At 36.7% G+C, this 26,778-nt stretch overlaps 1 protein-coding gene across 2 annotated transcripts in view; it reads left to right on the forward strand.

Annotated features, from left to right (window-relative positions):
* LOC139966851 (ras-related protein Rab-27A-like) overlaps positions 1-26,778 on the forward strand; it is an 85,847-nt gene that overhangs the window by 16,165 nt on the left and 42,904 nt on the right. For both annotated transcript variants that reach the window (XM_071970274.1, XM_071970275.1), the window contains exon 2: positions 10,086-10,365. In XM_071970274.1, coding sequence (XP_071826375.1) covers positions 10,162-10,365 — 204 coding nt within the window. In that variant the 5' untranslated portion in view covers positions 10,086-10,161. The remainder of the gene's footprint in view (positions 1-10,085; positions 10,366-26,778) is intronic.

Genomic DNA, 26,778 nt, shown 5'->3' on the forward strand with positions numbered 1-26,778 from the left:
GAGGAAAAAACAAATTATTCATCAAACACGGTTTCATATTTTCATGGAAATATATGAAAACATATTTCTTTTTATTTGTGTTTGATTGGGAAGGGAAGAATCTCGATTCAGATTGGAAACTTTTCACTTTATCTTATATGTACTGAATGAAGAAAACAATTGACATGGAATAAATACTGTAATATACTTAAAAGGAAGATTATGATTTCTACTTGCCAATGTCATGGAAAGATAGAATAATAGTTAGTATTCAGTGTTACTTTCCAAAAATCTGGACTATGTGCTTGCTGGACAATTGTAGACTTTGGATTTTGCGTCTTCTAGTTGGAAGGAAAACGCAGGCATTTGTCATTTTTTTACCAGCAGATGTTAGTAACCAAAACATCAAAATAAGTATAACAACTGACCTGTTGAAATACATGGGAACTTTATTTTAGCAGGTATATTTTTTTCAGTACTGGTAGTTTTTAGTAAGCTGGCTAAAAATGGTCCAGTTCTGTAGTTCTGGTTTTAAGGTCCCTTGTTGCAAGAAGCAGAATATAATTATAGTCAGCATTCATTGCTACATGGTACTCTTGAAGTAGTGCTGAAGGAGCACAACAGCAAGAGTATGAATACAAATAGCATTACACACTGTATCAGTACACGAGGAACATGATTACAAACTATTGCATAATTTATATAGTTCTTCTACTACTACTATTGACAATGAGTAATAGTACCAGTAGAAAATCCACAGCCCGGCCAGAGTACGAGTTCAGGTAATTATGCCGTAGAATACGAGTGCGAATATTGAGCGCAAATCTGCTACATAGTAAACCAGGTATTCTATGCTTATGGTTGTTGGGAAGACTTCAAGAATACTCACAATGCTGAAGGGAAGTTTGAACGAGTGTGACCAGCGGGTGACTTTTCTAGCATATTTTGATTCTTTCTAGCATAATGTGTACTGTATCGATGGCCAGCCTGATACATGCAATCCATTAAAGCTATGTCTACAGTAATAATACCTGTAGGACTCAACACATTTATTACCTTCCTTGTTTGTTTTTTAAACCTTAGGTTAGTTTTTCTCTCCCGGAGAATTAGCAGAGGATATGCAATGTTACTGAATTATTGCTGAACATTGTTACCAATTTATAAGAATTCTGTTAGTCAAAAAAAGACCAAAAATGTGACCACTGTTATTTATAACAATGCACATGCTGTCTGCTATACTAAATTGTCTACAATAATAATTACTGACTTATACCTATTGTCTACAATAATAATTACCGACTAATACCAATTGTCTACAATAATAATTGTTATGTGCTTGCAGAGAATAACGCCATACTGTAGCTCTTAACCAGAGAAGTTACAAAGATATCTCCTCACCTCTGAGATTGAAATTCAGTTCTTAATAGATGGAATAATATTTTTCATCAGGGATTTATTGTTTTCTGGTTTTTATTGTACAGATGTCAATAGTTGGTAGTATTATTAGCATTTTGCAATACTGTAGTCCAGCAGTTAGTAGTATATATTTATATTCTGCATTAAACATGAGCGAACAGTCAAACACCAGCAAGTTTTGAAGGTCTAAGAACAGATTTGTTATTTGATTGAATGCACTGGAGCATCAATACTAGCCATCTCAAATAACGTATCAGATGATAGGTATGGTCGATAGGTCAGATGCCTCCAGGCACAATAATGTGCACCTGTTGTTCATAGTCACTGAAAATAATTTTTAACATTTTAATTTCATATAAATGTCAGTATTACTATAAAAATAGACTTTTTGATGTAATACTGTAAGTACACACACAATTCTTTCAGAAAGCTAATATTGACTTTAAGAATTGAGTTGTTCTCTAGTTTAGTAGCGATGGGATATTTTTTACAGTATATTTGCTTGTGTTTAGGCTATCTTATTTTCAAAGTACCTTACACTATTTGACAACATTTCACACCATATGAGTCTTCTACTAAACTAAGTCCTTTCTATGATTCTGGCACAGGTGCCTTTTGTAGGCTGCATGCAAAACAGCCAGAGTCTTGATTGCATGTATAACAGCAGTGGTACTGTACAGTATCTATGTGGGGCTACAGCTTGAAATTGTTTGTTGTCAATGAAAGCACTCAAGAACATTACTTTTTGTGAACTTAAACAAGTCTTATTAAAATGTATCGCAAATAGACAGACATGGTTTGTATCCTTTGTTACTACCAGAGTGAGTAACAGACTTAGCTGTAAAACACAAGTAACAGAATTATATTTAGTGGCCTTGGCTGTTGCTCAATTTATGATGTTAACATTACACACAGGCTAACACCTCAAGGACATATTGTGGACGCCATCCCTAATGAGAACGATCAGTCATTCACAGCTGAACTATGGAGGCCTTTCAGAATAAAAAGTTCCAATTTGTGCATTGATGTTGAAATTATGTAAAATTGTTAATCTATCAACACTCACTCCCCCTCTCTCACCTCCTTTCACCTCCTTTTGTTATGTAGCAACTTTCTATAATGGATAAAGTATTTTGAAGTAGAACAATGATGACAGAAAAAAAACCTCCAAATTTTACACAGAGTGTAGTTTACATTTTGCAAATAGCATGCCCCAGGACGTTATCAAAAAGGGAATTATAACAATCAAGTAATTGCTACAAATTTAGGAATTTACAAACACTGCAACAACCTTGACCAACACTCAGGTCATTGCATGAGATCACTATGATGATCATCAGATTGTTGTGCACTGTTCAGTAAGGAGCTGTACCTGATATTCATGTCATGTTGTTTTAGATTAATGTAGAACACACTGTGCATAACCTATATAGATGATATCATCGTGTTTCTTGAGATTTAAAACTTGTATGGAATTTCGCAACGATTTCTCCTCAGTAAGGTATATTGAAGGTCTATATTGTTCACCCAGCGAGCAAGCAAAATCCTAAAGGTGCATGCGATGATAAAGGTCGCTTCTATTATTCACTTGAAGAGATAGTTCAAATAAACTTTCCCCGGTTCATATTTCAATAAATCCAAAGAAAGGTCACATTGAACCTGAGAATAATCCAGCAATTGAACACATACGTTGGTCAGTCTAACATATTAAGTACTACAATGTAGCCCTATCACATTTGTTTACATGCTAGCATCATGGTTTCGGCTTCAAGATCAATCGTGCTAGCCCAACTTTACAGCGGTGTGCTTGTGGCAATGCATGTGCGATACCGTAAGTATAAACTACGGACACAATGTTTTGCACTCAAGCTTACACACATTAAAAGACCATTGAAAGTCTCACACAGTAATTTTTATCTCCTCTCTTACTCCTTGACATGTACGTTTCAGTTCAAAAGTCAATATTCATGAGCGGTAATTGTCCCTTTTCCGGCTAGTTATGTTGCTACATTTCAATTTGTTATGTTAATACCTACTTTATCGCAATACAGTGCAGTACAGTACAATACAGTACAGTAAACAGAGTTCAGTGCATGTTATAATCATAATGATGTCACAGGTCAATGAGGATCACATGATCATTATAATGCTCTTCCAATTTAAAAAAAAAAATCTACAAGTTAAGGCAGTTTAGGCAGCATTTCCCGACATCTGATTGACTTTATTTTCAGGTATATTTAAATGAAACCACTTAGAACACTTACAAATAAAATCGTATATTTTCTTCAATGCTTGAATGTCATTATTGTTCTACTCTAAGCTGAATAAAATTATGGCGGTTTCGTAGAAAAGCAGAAAACTTCAATCAAAGAGGCAGTCATTTATTACTTTCAATGTTACTATATAGAAGTATGTGACTCTCTGCTGTTCTCCCGAGATGACAGTTATTGGAAAATGTCTTGCCTATATGGACAGCTCTAGCTTACAGGCATACTTGTGATTCTTGAAACACAAATGATGAGTAAAATGTGGCACTGTCTGGTGGAACTGTGACATCACACAATGTGCAGGATGATACCTTCCAGGGCATGACCTTTAACCTTTGATAGCTTGTGATTAGGGCATCCTGCCTGATAAGTGGTGAACACCTTGAGTAGAGAATGTTTCTCCTACTGTAACAGGTACAGGGGCTAATACTGCTGAACTCGTCGAGTACAGCATCGTTCTCAGCTACGGAAAGTTTCAAAAAGAAGAACACCTTTTCGTTATGTTATTGACACTTTCCAAATACTTTCTGTCCTCTTAGCAATTAGTGTACTCAATCCCCTCCCCCTCCTCCGTCTCCCCTGATTTTATAGGAATTCATTTTTCTTTGGGTGTGATCTTTTCCACTGCATCATTGAACATTTAACATTACTCCAAGAAAAAAACAAACTTGAGGACTTGAATATTGTCACATGACCATTTTTCGATCGCTGGTTGTCAGTGTCGATGAACAAGTTTCCATCTGGCCTCTGTTTGATGGATGTGATGAGCGGGTCATATATCACAGAATGTCTCTAACAGTGTTATGGTATTCCATAAAGACCTGTACCTAGGAGTAGATCATTCCAGTTAAATATTTTAAGGTCTATGGATGAAAGGGTCACTCAGCCTCAACGCACACACTACAAATAACGGACTTCAATTGCCCTCCAGCATTGGAGTTCAACATCAGTTTTTAGGTCAGGTAAGAGACCAAAACTATCCAACACTTGAGTTGGTTCAAAGAAATGTCATTTTCAGGCTATCTACAGTTAGATGAATGAAGAATATACCGTTGCCCAGGCTAAATGACATGTTGGATCAGGTTTTGAGGATTTGTGCAGGTGTAGTTGAAACTCTGAAGATGGAACAGGCCTATGTACTTGCAGACTTAGTTAACCGCTTCAAATTTAGCAAGAGATCTGCACACTCAGACTGTAGGTACTATTTTTCAGGCTATCTACAGTAGATGAATGTGGAATATTCAGTTGTGCAATTCGTTAAAGTTTTTATCTGAAATTTTGTAGGACATATTAGTGGACAACAAATCACATTGATGTATTATTGGGGGAACAATTGGCAAGGATGTGTTTCATCGTGTAAAGTTTCGTTGAAAAGTCACAGTTTGCTCCGATATGGTCATTGGAAGTATCACATTTTTCTGTAGACAATCAGGCTTGAATTTACACTTTATCCCAATCTATGTGAGTTTATAATGCTAGTTTAGTAATACTTGACCATAGCATTGATCTTCCTTGATCTCTGTACATTATTTACCCCAGCAGCTAAGTTTAATAAGCAACATGATGAACATTCTTTACTTTAGTCTCATACATTCAATAAAACTATCATTTTCACAAGTCACACATTAGTTACTTTTATTGACTGTCTTGTTGTTCTGTGATGTATATAGTTCATATTTGCCGTGTATCTTCAGTCCTGTAATATATGGTAACTAGTACTTCATGTGTATACAGTATATAATTGTATGTGAGGATGGACTATTCAATTACTCGAGACAGAGAATACTCAAGCAAGATAAGAAATTTGATCCAGTCCAACAGTGCCCCATATTTAATCAAATGCAGCCGTCTTTATTCATCCGTAAATGAGACGTTAATATGCTTCTTGCCTAGTCATCACTTACCCTCAACCGTTCAAATTTTGACAAACCTGTTCTAAATTGTTGGCAAGTTTAGCACGGACAATCTTGCCAATGGTCTATGGACTCTTTCCTTGTCAACAGTCACAATGTATATCATCATAATATTGATGAGTTTGGATGATGAATACTCAGTGAAATTTGAAATGACCTCGCTTGACTACAATTTCTTCCCAAATCTGTGTATTCTATTGATTTACGCAAGAAAATAGGTTGGCGCAAACAGTTGGCTTTTGTGGATATTGTGTGTGTACTACAATACACACATGATTCACTCGGTTAAATGTACTTTGTAGAATGTTCACAGTGTTGTATGTGACATTCGCTCTTATGTTTGTATTATATTCACTTACGAGTTGTACATGTCAACGTCCCATTGATCCTCACATAAATAAATGTTTGTGTACAGTGAGGGTCAAAGGTTACAGGAATTGAAACAATTTGAGTATGTATACAGTCTAAAATGGCATCTTGAATATAAAACTTGTCATTTTTTATAACGAATATAAAAAATCCTGCCGGTAGTCACCGATGGAACTTACATTGCTCCTAACTTACCTGTCTCCTCACAATTATGTCTCTCTCATTCTGCAATGTCAAGATTGATCTGTTATTTTTTGTTACATTTTGTTACTTTGCCCAACCACCCACAAATTTCTAGATATTAACATTTTTTCATTAATGTTTGTGTATTGATGTCTCTTCCCTTTCTGTGATAAACCCACACAGTAGTAGATAACTCCATTCACTGCCAGAATGTTTTACCTTTGTCAAACACAGAAAAAAAAATTCTTTTAGAATACTTTAAAGTTCTTGGAATTATCCTATATCATAATTATACAAACATAGAGACTTCCACTCGGGTAGCTGAGTAAATATCTCTTGTACATGTAGAAACCATTATAGGGCAATTATGTCCTTTTTGTTATAAATTGAATATAAATATAAATATTGGTCTCTAAGTCTCAGTTATTGACTTGTGAGTGTGCTCTTGTCCTCGGTTCAACGAACTGGCGATATTCGGAATGCTATCATGTCTCAAGTAATCTGCTCCGACAAAATGAAATTTAAATATCAAAATTGGCTAGAAGCATGCAGACGTATTGTTTTTAATACCCAGAACGACAATTGAATTTTTCGTGCTCATTCCACATGACCTCCGGGGCTTTAAATTATAAACAAAATGGAAATAAAAGCGAGCGCAGAACAACTATAGGGGAATTTGATTATCAGTCGAAATGAAATAGTAAATTTGTTCATTATTACAGGTTGAATAAACTACCTCCAAGATTTACTGAAATAATTAGGAATTTTTCAAGATCAGTTCTCTTACCATTTTGTCAGTTTATTGGCAGACTTGTAGGCAACATGCAGTGTATATATATTTTATGTGTGTGTCTCTATATATTTATATAAAATATATATATATTTATATTTATATATATAATATGTGTACGCATATAAAGCGGGAGGCCCAAGTTCGAATTCTAGTGGAGGCTAGAAGGTTTTCTACTGTTCTGGATTTTCAACTCACTAGGATTTCAATTATATAAATATATATATATATATATATATATATATACATATATACATATATATCTTCATATAAAGCGGGAGTCCCGGGTCCGAATCCCGGTGAAGGCTGGAAGTTTTTTTTCACTGTTCTGGATTTTCCAACTCTCAACAATTTCAATTACATACGCATATATATTTTTGAATATTGTAGCAGCACTTGTAAAGAATTGAATGTTAATGCCACTCAAAGTACTGTAAATGATACCATATGGTAAGTAATGGTAAGTACACAGAGTAGGTGTATGCATCATTACTGTACAGTATGTGTGGCTTACAATGAAGTATTTGGACAATTTGACATTCAGTGAATCTAGACCAAAACTTCAAGCAGTCATTTCAAGACTTAGTGGAAGGGGAAGGATTGTCTGAAGTAAAAAAGTTGGAGAATCGCTTACAGATATTCCACTTTTTTTGCATTATAAATGATGGTTAGGTCTAGTCTGAAAGTGAACTAGTGTTTGTGTGCGATGGATACACTGGCTCAGAACATACAGTAGATGTATGTAAAAATTATAGGTTGAAATTATGATTCTATAGTCCACTTAATATTAGGGTTAGATTTGACTTGTGCCTCAATGTCATACATGTACTACTGCAGTTAGCATAGGAAAACTAAGAATGTAGTTGCTTAGAAACAGGAAATTGTTTTGATTTCCTTTCAATAGAAGATGAACAGAGCATTAAAAACACACATTGGGTGGATATGGGAATTGGCTTGTTACAGGGAAGGGTGTACTTTGACTGTGGACTCTCAAGGTGGGGAGAGTGATATAACTTAGGATAGAAAGATTTTGTTTATATTCCAAATATGTTTTCAATCACTGGAAAGATTTTGAGATAAATGTAACCTTATGAGGACACTACCACTCTCAGGAATTTGTTTTTGCAAAACCAACAAATTTCATTGAGACTTTTTGTTTTTGTTGGAAAAGTTTAAAATAAATATTACCAAAAAACAAGTGTTTTTTTTCTTTACTGGTGTCATGGTTTCGAATTTGGCCATCTGAACAAAACAAAACCACTATTTGAGAATAAATTTACAGACTCATCACCCCAGAACAGTACAGTATATATGATCTTAAAACTTATATGAGGATTAAGTGACGCTTTCCTGCTAACCTTACTCCTCCGCTCATAAAAAGTCAACACTTTCCAACCTCTAAAAATGCCAAAAGTCATGATAAAAGTGTGATAAACCTGCTCGATATCAAAGCACACCATTAGGGAACAATACACTCTATATAACAGAGTGTTGTTTGATTGTTAGTTTGTCCAACTTGGAAAGAATCTTGTGGCCTCTACTTGGTCACTGACCTGTTTCAACATGTCAGTAAATTCATAATAACTTGGTTTTATTACTTCATGAAAGTCCCTTTGAAATGGCATTGTGGAGTTCTTTTGTAAGTGGAATCGGCTCCTACAGTATAAACTGACTGTTTGTTTCTCGATTTCTGTCAGAGAGAGGTGACCATAAGATTAATAGTCATCATTCATATCATTTTGAGTAAGAGTTGTGCTGTATGCCACATCAAAGAGCTGGCATGGAAACATAGGCGTAGGAGCCTGATTTGATTTGGGGGGGGCTGTAATGACTTGCCCGAAAATTATAACCAAAATTTTTCGCGCGCTACGCGCGCGTTCAACATCTTATTATGCTATCATATAGGCATTCATCGGTTATTATATCACATGACGATAACCGATGAACGCATATATGATATGCACAATAAGATGGTAAACGCGCACGGAGTGTGCGAAAAATTTTGGTTGTATTTTCCCTGGTATTACCCTTCCATATTGGTTATAATTATTGGGGAAGTCGTTACGATAATAACGATAAAACTAATTTCAGTTTAACCATTGAAAAACACATTGCAAATTATTATTCTTTCCGTAGGTGCCCGAAAAATTCTCAGCATATTGCCCGAATTTTTACCCCCAAAAAATTGAAAAACATATTGCAAACTTTTCTTCTTTCAGTAGGTGCCCGAAAAATTCTCAGTATATTGCCCGAATTTTCACCAAAAAATTTGGTTGGGGGGCTGCAGCCCCCCCCCAGCCCCCCCGCCACCTACGCCTATGCATGGAAAGTGTGCATTTGTAGACTTGTGTTCAGGATGCATTTGCTTGGGACATGTTCTGGCCATACAGCTGTGTTCAGTCACATGATTTGAGACCTTTGAGTCTGTAATTATACATAAAACCAGTATTTTTTTCGGGGGGGGATATTTTTTTGGAGGGGGGGGATATTTTTTTGGAGGGGGGGATTTTTTATCATGTGCTCCTGGGATCTAGTTAATGTTGGTAAATTTTGTAATGATAAATCATTTGTCTCAGAGGGCTCATTTTGTGTTATGCTACTGGAAAAAAGTAAAAAATTAAAAATTATGCAGAGACATTGAAAGAAGTGATTAATTTAATGTATAATTAAATGCCAAACTTTCCTTCAAATACTTCCTTTACATTGCCTTGTTGGCACTGAATGGCAATGAAGTTTGATCAATTTTGTCCATGCCTTGCATCTTACTAACACACATGTGTAGGAGAGTAATGGAGGGACCATAAACTAGTAATATATGGGTAGATGGGATGGTACTGTACACCATGATGCACCCTGTATTGCTCAGGATGTTGGTGGTTCTTACTCTTTAAGTTGAATTTGTTACTCCTCACTAACCTGTCCGCACACCACTACTGCACTCACTCTACCATATATCTAGAACCATCTGGTAACCTATCAAGCTTTGGCTGTTACCCAGGGACCGACTGTTGGCGGTCTGCTGCCCTCTTCTTCACTTAACCATGCAATATTTGAAGAAGAGCTGAATACCTTCGTCAGTCTGTTACTAACTTTGTTTTTTTGTTACCACAGCGAGACCCAGTGAATTTTGGAGCTTTTTAAGGAAATTTGATTCTTCCTTTTTTGCAGAATTGGACGTATGAGTAAACAGGACGAATAAGGCCTACTCTGCACTGCCATCCCCAGCACCCAACAAAGTCTATAAATGATGGGGGATTCCACAACCACTGCCACCACAAACAACGCCTCAACGCCAGCACAGGGCGGAGAATATGACTACTTGATCAAGTTCTTAGCTCTCGGTGACTCTGGAGTCGGCAAAACTAGCTTCTTGTACCAATACACAGATGGCACCTTCAACTCTAAGTTTATATCTACTGTGGGAATAGACTTTAGGGAAAAGAGAGTGGTGAGTATTTATATATATCGATCTTAGTTTCCAAATGGTCGGTCAGCTGTTGCATTCTTGTCAAATATTAGATGATTCAGATTATTTGCATCGCTCCTCTCTTTACCCATCTCCTGTACTCTGAGCTACCCTAGCCTAAGAACTGGTAACATTCTTGAACTGCGCCTTAAAGGTCATCACCCCCTTCCATCCGAATCTAACAATTTACTTCGCTCCTCGCTTACCTGTCTCCCCACAACCTTAGCACCATGTCTATTATGTCCATTGTAACCCTTTAACACTGTGCGCCCTCCATGACCAGCTCCCAGGCCATTGCCCCTCCTTCTCATCCTACCATTTTCAGAAGTCCTACATAGTGCCTTTGTTTTGACTGGGAATAACAATAGTGTCCTTACAATTCCGAAGGTGGTTTAAAGCTGTGAGAAATTTAACGATATCAATCGTTGTTCAATTGTTGGCCGCGAACAAATGAACAATAGTTCATTCATGTATGCTAAAACTGCTCTCAACTGACTGTGCATTATCCATAGGTAAACTCACTGGAGGATCAATATAAGCTGCCAAAAAAGAAAGCATCTCAGCAAGTTTTCAGCCTACGACCTCGTGCATTCACTTGCATTATCCTGCAATAAACACCGGGTAGACCATTGATTAATCGCTAATTAAGTGTTATCAATTATATTTGGCGTGGAGTTCTACAGGAGGTATACTTTGCTTCCTCACTTACCTGTTTCCTCACAACAATAACACTCTAGCTTCTTCACCCTGTCTAGAGTGAACTGGTAACCTTCCTAACACTTAGTTACTTGTCACTCCTGGCAAAAGGCGCTTTAATAGTCAAGCACAGCCCATTATTCAGTGTGAAGGGTATACCACTCACTTAAACTAGTGAACAGTGCTTGGTTTTGATGTATTTCATCAAACTGGAAAAGTCTGTTTTTCTAAACCACTTATCCCATAAAATGGTACACTCCTGCACTGGCCGTTTGCCTCGCGACTTTCGTGGTTGGTAACTACACTGTAGCTCGACGCCATCATTAGTTTAATTTTAAAGGAGCAGTCCAGATATTTAGCATATTTTAAAGGTGAAAACCAGAATGGCATATAGGAATTCTTTTCTCTTGGATTTAAATATGTCAGGACTAAAACTTCATCAACAAATCATCCTTTAAATTACAAAGTAGCTTTTCATCAGTGCTGAGTTACAATGGCCAGCAGACCTATCTAGGGCATCAATTTTCAAGTTTGAACTGTTGTTAACAAACCTTAAACACAATGGACAGCTGTATTACAGTCATTGTATTGTCCCCTGCTTTGTTTTTCATACTTTAAACCATCTTCACAACCATAATTCTCTCTATGTGCTATGACCAAAGTTTTTTCCACTTTTCAAAAGTATTGCTACTCTGGTTATCATGAGCTATGTAGAGTTGATGTACAGTATCTGTCATCCCAGAGCTAGGTTAAGGTTCTTGTGTGAATGTCCCCTTAGTACAGTATATATGTTTGTACTTAGTTTTGATATGGTAGATTGTACTGAACCAGAAGGTTACTATGTAAAATGCAGTATTATGGTTGCTACAAAGTTAATTAATATAAGTTAATTAATATCTCCTTTGCAATGCTTTGAAAGGTAAATTTGGATCCACACATATAGAGTGTGGGCTACTGAAACATCATGATGAAGATACCCTCTGGATTGTTACACACATATGATTGTTGCGTAGTGGAGTTGAGATGGTATTTAGTTTATTAAAGGTGATGACCCATTTCATTAATTAACTTTGATTGTCATTATGAATTGATAACCTTGAACACACAATATCAGCTGCTGGTCAGAAACAAACTCCCCTGTAAGCACCCCACTAGCCCACTCCAAACATTTGAACACATGTGTCTCAAGTTGAAGGATGTCACAGCGTACCCCTAGCGTATATAGGGGTTTCAGTAGCCTCTAGAATCCATCAGTGACTGGTTTATTGAATTAAGCCAAACAGAATGTAGAGACTTTTACAACCGCTGCTCGTGAGTGTTTTCTGTTCATGACATATAGTAATGCAATTCAATATATGTACAACTACTGTAGACTCGAACACTTCTTGAATTTGGACGAACTTTCAAGGTCTCTGATTAGATCAATTTAGAACACCCAGAGCTGTAATTATCTATCTACAGCAAGTACAATGTGACCATATGTATGCATAGAATCCTTTCACTGTATATTTGAGATGTCTCCATAATTATATAGTTATTACTTGTACCATATCTGTATAAATGTTACACAGGTATGTGTTTACCTCATTACCACATGATACAGTATAAGACACACATTTTGGTAGTTACCTCCAGATTCACTCCATCAGCTGCTGTCGACTACAAACTCGATCTTTACCTTACGTACGTAGTTCACCTTTTGAGTCCATTTGCTTCTGAGAGTTGTTGAGATGTTCATTTGAGTGGGCTGGCTGCAGTTTGTACCATCAACAGATGTTTGGTTGGTGCTAATTTATTTAATGGAGAAGTGAACCATCTGACATTTCTTTTTTGTATCTATAGAGTTGTGTGTGAATTAGCTAACTCTGGAACTCCCTCAGACAACCAAGATATAGACTGTGATCTCATTTAGACTTGCTCAAGTCTTTAGTCTGGTAATTGTGAATGGAAAGTATGTTCCAGAGGGAACTTTATGGGGAACTTCATGGGGAACTTTATGGGGAATTTGTTCAAAATAAGCATTTAATTAAGATGGTGTGGGGTTTTAAACCACACAGGACATCAGGTGAGACAATACTGCACTACATAAACACATGCAAGATTGGCTAAAAAAATATGGGAAAATATATTTCACGCTTTGTACAGAGAAGATCTCTGTGCTGATGTTGAAGATCGTAGCACTAGCACGACATACGATGTATTTATTTATGTTGAGAGTTAAACACGAAGAAAAGTGGGCAACCTTACAAAGTAACGAATCAATCTCGATACTCTGCTCTTAAACTTAAAAAGCTATAATAGTAGACAGGAAGTGGGCCAGAACGATTGAATTCTGGACATGGCAGGCATCATTTATTATACCTACAGTAGTAGTGGCTCTCAGAACCAAGAGCCCTCCTAAAAATGTCTAAAATTCAAGTACAATCCATCTGGCATCCTCCACAGTGATGGAGGAAGATGTCGCAGCCTCTAGTAATCGTTGATCAGTTTTTCTTCGTAGAATTTGATGCAAGGCCATGTCTTGTAAGTAACAAATTGACAGTTAGAATATGGTTAACCTTAACGAGCCCCTCGAGTGGCGGACGAAAAGAGAAGAGAAAACCGTTACTTTGCAACGTTTCTTCTCCTGTTCTAAATCTACGCATTGGCTTCTTTGACGATAAAGACGATTTTGCAAATTCCTCATTTTTTTTTCCTTTCCTTTTTTTTGTTGTTTTTTTGCTCTGAAGGCCAGTTAATATCCGAAAAGAAGGAAAATGATCTTATGAATATGGAGGTTGCTGAGAGAGCTTATAATGTGAAGGTGTTCTTTTTTTTCTTTCTTCATTGCTTCAAACGTTCATTTCAGCATGGATAATTCCTGCACTTGTTTTTCATTGAGTATATAGAGTAGGAAGACATAGGCAGTCAGAGGTAATCAAATTGTAGGTGTGTGGTATTCCTTGCTCTTTCAATCTGGAGCTGCCAATGGAGTGGTGCTCATCTATCTCTACACAATCCATGCACTATTATTATACAGGTCTGTAGAATATAATAGTACAGTACATCTCATGTATTATAGATCTGTTAACTTCTTGTGGGAGTAGTGGGGCAACCCAAATTGCCTGTGGAAGACATGTGTACATACATACATACATATCATACATACTGTACATATACATACATACACATGCACACACATACACATACATGCACACATATGTACATACACACATATACATACACACACACATACATATGCATAAACCCATAGATGTACAGTATATAACTTGCAGGCAAATTGAGAAATTTTTGGGACTGTCTTAGGAATTTTTCCAAGTAGATGTGTTGCTTGCTGGGTATAAATTAAAATTCAAAGTTTTAATTTATAGATGGTACTTTTCATTCTTGTCATTGTCTGGCAGATATATTCCATGCATTTGTTTATCATTGTGCTAGTACTGTGTTATGTAGATATAGAGATGTCACACTTGCTGATAATATTCAAACTTATTCAGAAACAGAAGGTTAGATTATATTTCACAAAAAGTTATTTTCTTCAAGAAGTGTAAAAAAAAGGACTTTTCTGAGCAGTTGCAATATATACCTACCTGTACATAATGCATAAAAAGTCACTGCGACAAATGATATGCGTTGTTGATGCCGAGCTTCCATTAGTCCCTTTTGATACCCTGGCTACATATTCAGTCACATTAAATGTACATATTGCCCATAGGCGTCGAGTAGCCTTGTCATGTCCCGGCCTTGTTGAATATATGTATGAAGGACAAGCCAGGAAATGGATTTCCATTAATGTATACATGTACAGTACTGCAATTTAAAAGTCATCCATGATGTATTCATACTCAGATAGTCTATTAAAGGTCATGATTTTAGAAGATCTCTTAAAAACAAAAAATCGGAAAGCTTTCATGAAACTTGGCTGTAGGATTGCAGCAATTAGTAAGAGTTATTATTTAACACAAACCGATAAAGTACTCTAACCATATACAAAGGTTATTTCAGTACTGTGTATATGCTTATGCTTGGTTCTGTACATGTAAACAGCTTTTAATATACCACTTGCTATAGAAAAGGTTGTAACATCGTTTTCTAGACAATTTCTAATTTTATAGGTCTGGTGGACAAAAGCAAAGGAGTATTGTTGTTCATTGACTGACTATAACCTGTCATTAGGCTGGTTGCACAATTTAAGTGGGCTATATTTGGGGGAGAATTTTCATGGTCTTTAACTTTCCTCTGTACACAGCGTATTCATTAGACGTAACCAAATTGAGTCGGTGGATATGAAATAATTATATATAAAAGCCGGTATGTGTGTACCAAATTTCACTGTGTATCTATTAATAACTTTTCATTTTGCTTTGAAAAAGGAAAGTTTTGCAATATTTTGGGTAAAATATCAACATTTGTGAAACTTATCTTTAATTGTATCAACCAACAAACTTATCGACTGTCAGATGTGAAAATATATATCTCGAAACATGAAGAGACTTCAACAAAAGATTTCACCTCCTGGAGGCTGACTTGTGACTCTCCACACTTTGGAACAAAATGACAGTTCTCTTTAAAAATTTACAGGAGCTATCTTGCAAATGGATCTGGATGAAACACCTCTATCTGTAAATAAAATAAAGATGATGCTTGGATTTCCTTATCCGTCTGACATCAGTAAAGAGACTTGTCTCTCACCGCCCGTAGTTTTTACTGAGTTCATATATATTTAGTTAATTCTCAACTCTGCTTGAGACGTCCGACAGGTTCGTATATATAGTACAGGTTTAACATTCTATGATCACAGAGAATATAAGTAAGTATAACTTCATTATATCCCAGAGGGAAATTGCATTCTCACATAATAGTACATATTTAAAAGAGTAAGAATACAACATGTAAAAGGCATAAATTTACAAGTAGAATAAAGGAAAGTTCAGAAATAAAAGTTAACAAGTAAGAATGTCATCTCGATAAGATAGTTGGAATCATTTGGATTGTTTAACACACTTGTTCACAGAAATTACTGCCAGATGTTGACTCTGAACTTCCAATTTCATAAAAAAAATTACTAATAAAAACATGAAAAATGCACCGCACAAATGTGCATTTTCATATTCAAGTACTTTAACATTGGAAGGGGAAGGCAAAACAAATAATTTGGACTTTGTATGATAACAATGGATAAAGACTTCCTCGGGAAATCCTCTTTTTCCCATTTTTCTTGGCAAGTTTTCCTGCCAATTAGTTTTCCTGCCATTTAGTGAAGGGCAGTACATCTTGCTACTGTACCTGTGAAGTATTAACTAACAATTTTTGGAATGAATATTTCTTTTACATATGATGCTCAGATGAAAATGAAACAAGTGCAAGATATTTTCATTGAAGAATCAGGAGAGCTTACTCCAATCCTGTCCTCCCCCCCTCCCCCACACCCCCACAAAAGAAAATAAAAAGCATTTCCAACCCACTGAGCCTGCGAAGCAGTGAAAAATCAGGACCTCATTTTGACACACTTCTCCCAGATTACCACCCACTCCCTCTTATCAATGTTTGTTCCTACACCTACACACTTTGGTAAGTATACCTTTAGTATCTTTTATTCACACAAATCTTCTCCCTAATTTCATCTCAGATAACATTTTTCTGGGTACCTCAATTCTGCTTCCAAATTTCATGGCCTGATACAAAGCACGTTCAAGTATACTTTTGAAGATGCTGCGCTAATCATAAATGTCGAAACCAGGTCAAATCTAGGGTGACTGCAAGTGGGCATCGACCCATCGGACGTGATGTTTGGTCACAGTATACTGTACCAGTTATATATGTATCATCAATATGGTAGGCCTGGTGGATAGGTTAGTGCAATAACAGAGGGTAGAGAAACGTGTTGTGAACCTCAAACCCATTGGTTCAACATTTCTTGGGGATATGTCTGCTGGAGGCTTGTTAAATGTTAGTTACGCTATGTACGGGGACATAATTAGAACACAGCTGTAGATAATGGCAATTTCTGTCACTCAATGTTTACAAACTACCCTAAAAATGCTTCCTTCACTCTTCAATGCATGCTGCACTGATAACAGTTCATAAGTAAAGATGTGGCCACAATCTAATTTCTTCAGTGTTTAAAAGTAGTGCTTTTGTTATGTTGTCATAGTAACATAGGTTTTCATGTATCATATAATGTTGCAATTATTTCAACAAGTACAGTTCACTGCAGTAGTTGTGTGTATTTTTATAATCTTATTTTCTTCAATTACCACATCTTAGTTTGATCGGTTTTTGTATCATTTTGATGAAAACTGTTGGTAAGTTTGGTATATAATTGCCAGAAATTGATGAATCAGCTAAAAAAAAATGGGAAAAAAACAGGTATATATAAAAGCATGTTCGAGGCAGATATGACTCAGCCTGTAGACACCATTAACTACTCTTAGCTCAACACACACATGAACGCAGTTTCTACTATATGCTCTTAATTCTTTTTTAATATCATAAGTACTATATGTCTTTGTATGCATTTTAGTGGAGCTAGAACTACAAACATATAATGCAGGAAGTATTAAGAACATCAACTGCAAGGGTAGTAATTAGGATATTAAGCTTTTAATTCTGACAAACCCAAAAGAGATGTAAGATGAAGTGGATTTCAGGTAAAAAATACAGTGAATTACTGTTGTAAAGTACTGTGGCCCAATTAAGAGACAGCTTGTGTTTTAAAGCGATACGAAGCAGCTTCTCGAGGCTTTTTGACCGGAATCTTAGATATATATAACAACTTGGGAGGAATTGTTCATAAAATGGAGACCAGTGGTAGTTTGGAAGATGTTGAAAATTAGAAAATTGAGAGTAAAGTGAAGAGCTACCCAAAAATCTTATCCCTTTGCAAATTAATTTCAAATGGGAAACAGATTTCAAGTTTGGCGAGTGAGAGACATTCTGAAAAGGTGCAAACTTTTGTGGAATTTAACTGTTGCAAACTATAGTTTTTAATCATGATCTTCGACATATATGCACTAAGGTTCACGGCAAGGCCATACAATTTTGCATTTGCAGAGCAACTCTGGCCAATTGCAAGTTTATTACACCCCAATGAAGTGATTCCCTACTGTACCAGTACATGCAAGTATACACACAGATTTTAAAAGTAGAATCTTGATGCTCAAGTTTATGTGTATAGCAAGCAACATTATACAAGGCATCAAACTTTTAATCAAGTGTGAGAACAATCAGAAAATTAATGTTTCATAATTCATTACCCCACATCGGTGGTTGCATGATCCAATGTTCCTGTGATTGATGTAATTGACTATAATGCCAATAATACATCACAATGCATATAAGGCAACTCTTACAGTTAGCAACATCTCTCTAGGGCAAACAAAGAATCCCAAAGGTCTGTTTCATTACGTTACAAAAAATATCTGAATCGTTGAAAATTACTAAATCATCGGAAAACAGACATCGACGGCTAACCCTAGACCAGGGTTGTCCAACCTACGGCCTGCCGCAGGGTTGCGTCCGGCCCGCCAGAGATGCTCTACGGTGCGAAATTTTAGTGAGAAGATTTATTGATAACAATTTGAAGCTATATAATCAATCATTCGAACCTTCTGGGTCCAAAAAACTGCATACAGGTCAGTTTGTGTGACACTCTCAGCAGAGGGGGGAGGGCGGCTGAACTTTATTCATCTGTTTTATCAGGAAGGAAAATAAATCAGTGCGTCCGCGCGCAGTGCTCACATTTTGTTGCCTTGGGCTTCGGACAAAAAATCAAAAAAGGGTTCATGCGGCCCCCTCCTTCATCATAATCATTCCATGTGGCCCTCCTCTGCAAAAGGTTGGACAACCCTGTCCTAGACCCAGAACATTTCATTGTATAGTTAGTGTACCTATAAGCCTAGCCTAATGTAGATTTGAATAGATATTAGATTGATTATATCAGTCACTATGACTGCATGTTCACTTCTATGACTACTCACTTCTATGACTAGGTACAATATAAAGAAGCCCTTTTGCAGACAAGTTGTCAAATACCCCACACGGTTGGACGAAAACAGTACATACAATAATTACATAGTTACTGATTCTGGTGGAAGGTGAAACATTTTTATTTATTTCTAGATAAATAAGTGTTTCATCTGTCTACCTATTGACTCTTGTTTGGATAACTCATTCCTCTTCCAATATATGCTAGCCCTGGTCCTTGTTTCTTAATCTTCCCTTCTTGACTATTATGTGCAGTATAATGTATTGCATTGTGAATATATACTAAGCTGATACAGTCTTGGTGGGAAAAAAGGTATCCTTTAAAGGTTGTGAAGACTTGCGCAAAAAGAAACGTCTAATGCCGGTAAGTGTTAGACACCACCAACGATCCCAGAAAATACACACAGACAGCTTGCTACCATCGGTAATTAGACGCTAGTGTACAGTCAGTACATACAGCTGCGGTCAATACCCACAGCGCAGTGTACAAACAATACAGCGATGGACATCTCAGGTCCAGCTAAAGATAACAAGGTATCACGTTTCATTACTGTATACTGTCTGCATTTTGAAGCGACACAAACAAAACGTCACTTGCAAGCAATGGAAAGTTAACTTTTTCAGATGGCCGCACACGGTTTGGGGCGAGACTTTAATACCTTTAAGGCAATGTTGTTGATGGTGCCAGTTGATTAGTTTAGGGGCTATTTCTGTATTCCAATATTATCTATATACTAACTGTTCAGTCGTTATCAATGATAATTCCTCTCGTCTGCGGTTTGGGGCGAGTATTCAATGCCTTTAAGAAATGTTCAGTAATTATATCTGATATATTTTAATGGCAAAATAAATCCATTGCATGGACAAAGTTCCATAGGCAGCTGATACCTGTTGCTGGTAGGTGGATGATATTACACGTATATTTTGTAGACCATTAAATGTCGTACAGGCATTTAAGAATAGTTGTCACATGACAGCATTGAGATATGTCTCGTGATAGATGGTATTTATATTACAAGATAGATGCTGGTGGTTATCTGTGTACAGACAAATTACTGTAGGAGTTTTGTACATTGAAGCCTGCATGTGGTAATCTGCTAATGGTTAAAAAAAAAAAAAAAAAAACAGTATTTACAAAGCATAACATACTGTATATATTTTGGAATAGTTTCTTACAAGAGGAAATAGTGAGAAGTGGGTTTTATCAAAAGGGGTTTGCTTTAACCTTTATCAAATAAGCTCTTACTGAGAACAACTGTTGATGCAAAAACAGAAAAATGTAGAAAAGTGGACGCACAAGTGCATTGTTTTAGAATTTTTTTAGTTTCCAAGATGCTATACTTCTTTACTCTGACCAGAAAGGAAAAAAATGAAAAAGGTGCCTTAAAAAGCAGAATATTTATATACGTAATCAGTATTCACAAAGTGGCTTGACTATATGTAGTTTAACATACAGAGCATCAAGAAGGTGGAAATAATGCCAGAATTACCCAGTAATCACTAGAAACTAATCAATGTGGCTGGACTATATGTAGTTTAACATACAGAGTACCAAGAAGTTAGAAATAATGCCAGAATTACCCAGTAATCGCTAGAAACGAATCAAAGTGGCTGGACAGATATCACATGTACCATACTGTATGGATGTACACACCTCTTGACTGGTTCAGGTACACAAGAATCAGAAACTGGTAAACTTACAAATCAATTTAGGTTTGGGAATATCAAAGGTTAAAGCAGCTCCCCCAAAATCAGCTAAGGCTGTAAAAACTGTTGATGTTTGGTTTATATTGGCATATACTCATCAATGACAACAAGAAGCGACCAGTTTATTTGGTTCTGTGGCACTGTGAGTATTGTAACTACTGTACCTTCCAACTTGTCAAACAAATCTGTAATTTATGGAGCATGTGTGGTTTGGGCATGTCACCACCGCATCTGGTAGAATTAAGGGCTATGCTCGTCATCGTGTTCGTGAGTGGAATAAGAACCGGCAGTGTATAAATTTAAGAAATTTGAAGTGGTTGTCCCCAGGACAACCAGCTCACCAATTTTTGGTTGTCCTGCTGAAATTTTGGTCGTCCTGTAAAGCTATAGTAATTTATCTTCAGAAAAAAACTTGTTTGGGACTCCGAAGAAACCATGAATGTTGAGCGATTTCATGTAATCTAGATCAAATTCTGTGTATATTTTCTAATAATGCTGAATGTAGCAAAGATTGTGAACATTAGTTAGGTACATGATGTTTTGCTGCAGGGCGTAACGATACAATAACCACGTGGTAAGCTGTAGGTGCGTCATAGTACTGGTCTAGTGTTTCAGTTTCAGTAATGTTATTAGCGAAAAAAAGTTTGCGTCCCAGGGACGCAAGCCCTCGAAAAAGTTTGCGTCCTGTAAAAGAAAGCTTGCGTCCCGATCGAGCACCAATTACGTTTATTGTATGACCTACTGTACTAATACTAGTGTAGTATCACTGCCTATACTTTGTGAATTACAATATTATAGGGCAGATGGTTCAGTGTCTTAGCTTCGGTGTTTGACAGGGGCGGCCCGGCCGACTCCTTCCGCCCACCCTGCCGTTTAAAAAAAAAATACCCCAGCCCCCTCCTTCATCCGCCCTTGTACTTCCCTACTCGCCAACTCTGTAGTAGCTCCATGCTCTGACCTTGCAGCGCTTCCAACAGCCAAACTCTTCAAAATCACTGTACCTACAGTGTGCATATCTCTCGCTAAATTCCACACTGTACTACTGCATTTACATAGGACTGTTCGAACTTCATTTTCAACTACAGTTGCGCAAATCTTTAAATCTGATCCAACATTTATCCTGGGTTTTTTGCAAACAATCATCTGTGCGAAAATTACAGTAGGCATATGTGAATAGATTTTTACGCAATGTCGATAAAAACATCAAACTTCAATGTTCTAAAATACAGAAGTAAGTTTACACACGAATGTTGCTCCAAAATAAACTTTACTGAAGCACGTGGTCAATTGAGCCACGAAAAAGTTTGCAACAGAAACTACTGTGGTATAAATGCACATTTCACATTAGCATCTCTTATTGCAGAGAAAAGACATTCTGTGAGATAAAATATCCTTTCCGGATCAGATATGTATGCTTCCCACAAAAGTCATAACATTTTCTGATCAAAACAATGATTAAAATATTAGTGATAGTCTCAGAAACAATTCAAGTGCATCTTCGTACCAGCAGTGATTGTTGTCAACATGTACGTTACAAATATGAGACAAGGCCTAACGTTATGATATTTGAGTGCACATATATTATATATAGCCTTTACTACAAACTTTGCTATCTCTACACAAGGGAAAGTTAACGTTGCAAGTAATTGTTGTTAAACAACTTACTTCTTGTTCATTGAGCACTGAAAATGCAAGAATGTTTGCAAACAATCGGTAGGGACTATTAGCCAATCAATCACGTAAATCTTGGTAAAGCGTCATTGTCTATTTTTAGCATGAAAATATCTGTAATGAAGTTTTGGTAACCCTGTACCTTGCAGTTGATTGTTATGATATATTTATTTTCAAACAGATTTAATGATCTGTAGGAGTAGGAGAACTTTTGGTTCTTGTCAGAAGAAGTTGTGGTTTTTTGAAAAGAAATAATGAAAGATGTTCGTTCAAAAATGTGTTTTGTTATGTTTTCCGTTGACCTTGTTGTGAGTGTGTACTTGGTGTTCGTTTCTCAAAAAAAAAAAATGGTGGATGGGCGGGGTCTTTGTCCGTGGGGGTAAACCTGAACTCTGATTGGCCTTTGTTGACAAACGGACGGAACAGAAAATACCATAAATGATAAAGCTTGGTTTGAGTGGTCCATGTCAATGTGAGGGCTTGGCCTTCCTACGTATATTATTTATTAGATGAAGGCGGAGTTTGGAATGAGTTTCTTCCTATTTGAAATGTCATTTTAAGTTTTTGGTTTCACGCTCGTTTCCGTGTCTTTTTCCGTTTGTATCACGGAACATTAACCAGCCTTTTTGAAAGTTTTTGGTTGTCCGCCGGGCAACCAGTACTTCACGATTTGACAAGTTTTGGTTGTCCGGCAGGTAATTTGGTCGTCTCGGACGACCAGACGACCGCTAAATTTACACACTGACCGGTGACGATGGGATTGAAGTGTGGTAAGATCGATCAGGGAATTGAGCTAAAATTCAAAGATTTTATCCCCAATTTACCAAATAGGATATCAGTTGTCAGCATTTTAATTAAAATAAGCACAGTTTATGAACGACCAGTTGATTTGTTAACTCATTTCATGTCAAAGTTTTGACTCTTGAGAAAAGCGAGTCTTTGAAACGGCCATATTTTGGATTTCTTTCTACCAGATAAGCAATCCTATGGCAAACTTGGATGAGTACATACATGTGCTATAAGTTATGATATAGAAATTGGCAATTTTTAGAAATAGGAGAAAGCTATATAGTAATGTTAGAAAATAGTATTACAATAGCTCTCAGGAAAGGAATTTCAAGGTTCCCAGGGTTTTTATTTTGGGTTTTTTGCATATATTTTTGTGATAAAAGGTCCAAGGTTGAAGTTAAAATTTACTTTGCTCCTCTCTTACCTGGGGATTTACTACATGGTAATTAACCAAACCTTAGAAAGTGATCATTTGATCTGTTACCACTCATACCACCCCTACCTTCCCACCATGCATATTTGTATCTGATGTAATCAAATGAAACATTAATGTTGGGAATGATGCAATGGGAGAAAGCATCCCTCATGATAACATCCCCCCCCCCCACCCTCAGATTGTTTGTCACCATTAACCTTTTTACATCCTCTTCAGATTAATAGGACATTGTCCATCTCATTGTGTCCCCCTTCCTCCCTTTACCTTCCCCCATCCCTTATAGCTCTTAAGCCTTTCTTATGCTGATAATTCCCCTTCAGTATAACCATGGCTTCTTCACAAAGTAGAGATAACAATGAGCACACACTGCTTTATATGTGAACTAAGACATTACCATTTAGCGACCATATGTTTGTGTGAATATCAAATATGTACAATGGCTTTTTTCACAGATTGTACTTGAATCCTGATCAGCTCACCAAAAATCTGCATAGATCTTGTTTCTGATTGCTTAACTATAGATGAATGCACCAATAAACCTCCTCTCGCCTCTTAAGAGGTTACTCCAGTGTTTGTACGCCTCTCACATTCCAATGACATCAGCATCGCTTGACGTCCCTCCGAATTTTTAAAGCGAAAGAGCGAAAAACTTGAGCAAACTTAACATGTCAAGAAATTCCGCCAAAATCGAGTGATCAGCCGGGGAGTTTGTTACACTCGGTCGCTCATGCCTGTCTCGAGAAATGTCAAATTACAAAAACAAAATTCCCAGTTTATGAGCAGGCCTGATCTACAGTAAAAAAAATAGTGGAAATAAGTATAAATTGTGAATAAAGTACTAAATGTGACCCGGCTTTCCTTTTTCCCTGCAAATGTTTGGCTATTTTGGCAAGACTTCAGAGAAAATGATGGATCATGGGAAGTACAGCATTTCACAGGCAGCAGAATCAGCTCGGAATTCTTCGCTGAAGGATACAGTTTGCTCTCGATCTGCAGGCCGATAGACAAGACTGAACATGATATTAAAGTGTTCCATATGGTAGCCTTCTGAGCACGCTGATGTAACTGTGTATATAGATAGTAAATACTTAATGTACGACTAGAGACATCCATAAACTCTGGGAGCAGATGTGGAAATTAGCCACACCTCAAATGAATTTGAACTACACTTTTCATTGTGTACATGTACTGCAGCCACATAAAGAAACTGAATTTGAATCTATCTGAGCCACACTGACTCCAGAAACTGAATTTAGTGACACATTTGTAAAATGCAATGTTACTATTAACTTACCTGTCTGCTCACCTCATCAGCACTCTCCCTCTACAAGGAACATGTATTAAATGTTTTGAACACAGCATACTCTCATGGCCGGTCACTACCGGTCAATGACCTTCCTCATTCCATCACCCAAAGGGCAAAGAAATGTATTTTCTTGCGGTCAATTTTGAAAATTATAAAAAATTACTAAAATGAACTAAAAAAGATATTTTCAAATACAGGCAGCAGAATGTTAGCAAGTATGTGAAACTTTTTGTAATATGGTGACCATATTAGCATGTATCTATTATTATTATTTTTTATGTCAATAGTCTGTATTGACTGTGAATAGTTACAGCTCTGGTAGCGACTGATTTTGAACCGCTTTTTTTTGGGGGGGGGGGGGACAACAGTCGTTGTACGTTACTCCCCAAATTTCTGGACCTGGACAGCTAAACATGGACTGTAGATCTATGATTTCAATGTGAAGACAAGTAATGAAGAAGAAATACTGAACCTTTCCGTGTGACTTCACAAGTGAATATAAATCGCATATGAGCCTTGTCATTATGAATACATCAATGTATATATATCCTTAAACTGATGATGTTATACTGCAGCTGTCCAAAATGATGTATTTAGGTCAAACAACTCATATATAGATCATTGAAAAAACAAATAGGTCAGCAAATGCATGGTGGTACTAGAAAGTGGCTGAAAATTTGACTTTTAGATTCCTCACATCAAAATTCTCTGTGCCATATATATATCTATAGATGGACAAAGCGTAATATAACTAATGTATGAATTCCAGTGACTTAAAAGAGACACATTAAAAGTCATTTATTAGCACTTGGTACCTCAAAATATGCTATAAAGTCAGATAATGGTCGTTCAGTTTTTTAACTTTCAATAGGCATTTAAGTGCCTCTCTCAAACCAGGTTTGCTTTTCTGAGACTGTGTAGCTATCTAAAAGTAATCTTTCCCAATGTCTGGGAAGAGAGTGGAATTAGGTCCGAACCTCCAAGAAATAGTTTTAAAAGGGTTTTAGCAATTACTAGCATGCTCAAAGTTGCAGACAATATGTTGATGTTATTTGAGTGATTTATGTCATTGCAATATTGCAACATTTTGAATGTACCTACATTGTTTTGTTCACAAGAGTGAATGGATCAAGCATGATTTTATCCTGTGTTATAGGTGGACTCAAGTGCCGTAAATCTATGTCAAAAGTCACAAATCCTGCTTGGGAGTCGAGAAGCATCTCCCCATCATTTGGGGTCCATGCTTTCTATTTTCATTTTCCCCTTGTGGTTTTTCCAGGCTTTCACCTTCTGCAAGATATTGAAGATAATTTGCCAAATATTCAGAATACAGCTGATTGCAAGCCCCACATCTACTGTTCCTTAAAAAGGCAACTGTAGCCCAAATATGGGAATACAAACATAACTTGAAAAAATCCTAGTAAACAACAGCAAAAATCTTTTGAAACTCTTCAAATTTTGCAGATTTTGCAAAGTTGAATGCATTCCATGTAGCAGGTGGTCTAACAGAGATTTTTAATAAACATTTTGCCAAGTCTAAATCTAGTAAATTCTTTAGCTGTAGAATGTGTTTCCTGATTTACAATAAATATCATATCAATTTGTTTCAATGGAAGAGTCGCATTCCACTGTCAATTTCACAGGTGGTTACGGCTCCGTCTATGTAGTAGTTGGGGCTCCGTCTATACAGTGGTTGGAGTTCCATCTATGCAGTGGTTGGGAATACATCTATGCAGTGGTTGTGGCTCCGTCTATGCAGTAGTTGGGGCTCAGTCTATACGGTGGTTGGAGTTCCATCTATGCA

The sequence above is a fragment of the Apostichopus japonicus genome, chromosome 4 (assembly GCF_037975245.1).
Source record: "Apostichopus japonicus isolate 1M-3 chromosome 4, ASM3797524v1, whole genome shotgun sequence".
In the NCBI taxonomy this organism is placed as follows: domain Eukaryota; kingdom Metazoa; phylum Echinodermata; class Holothuroidea; order Aspidochirotida; family Stichopodidae; genus Apostichopus; species Apostichopus japonicus.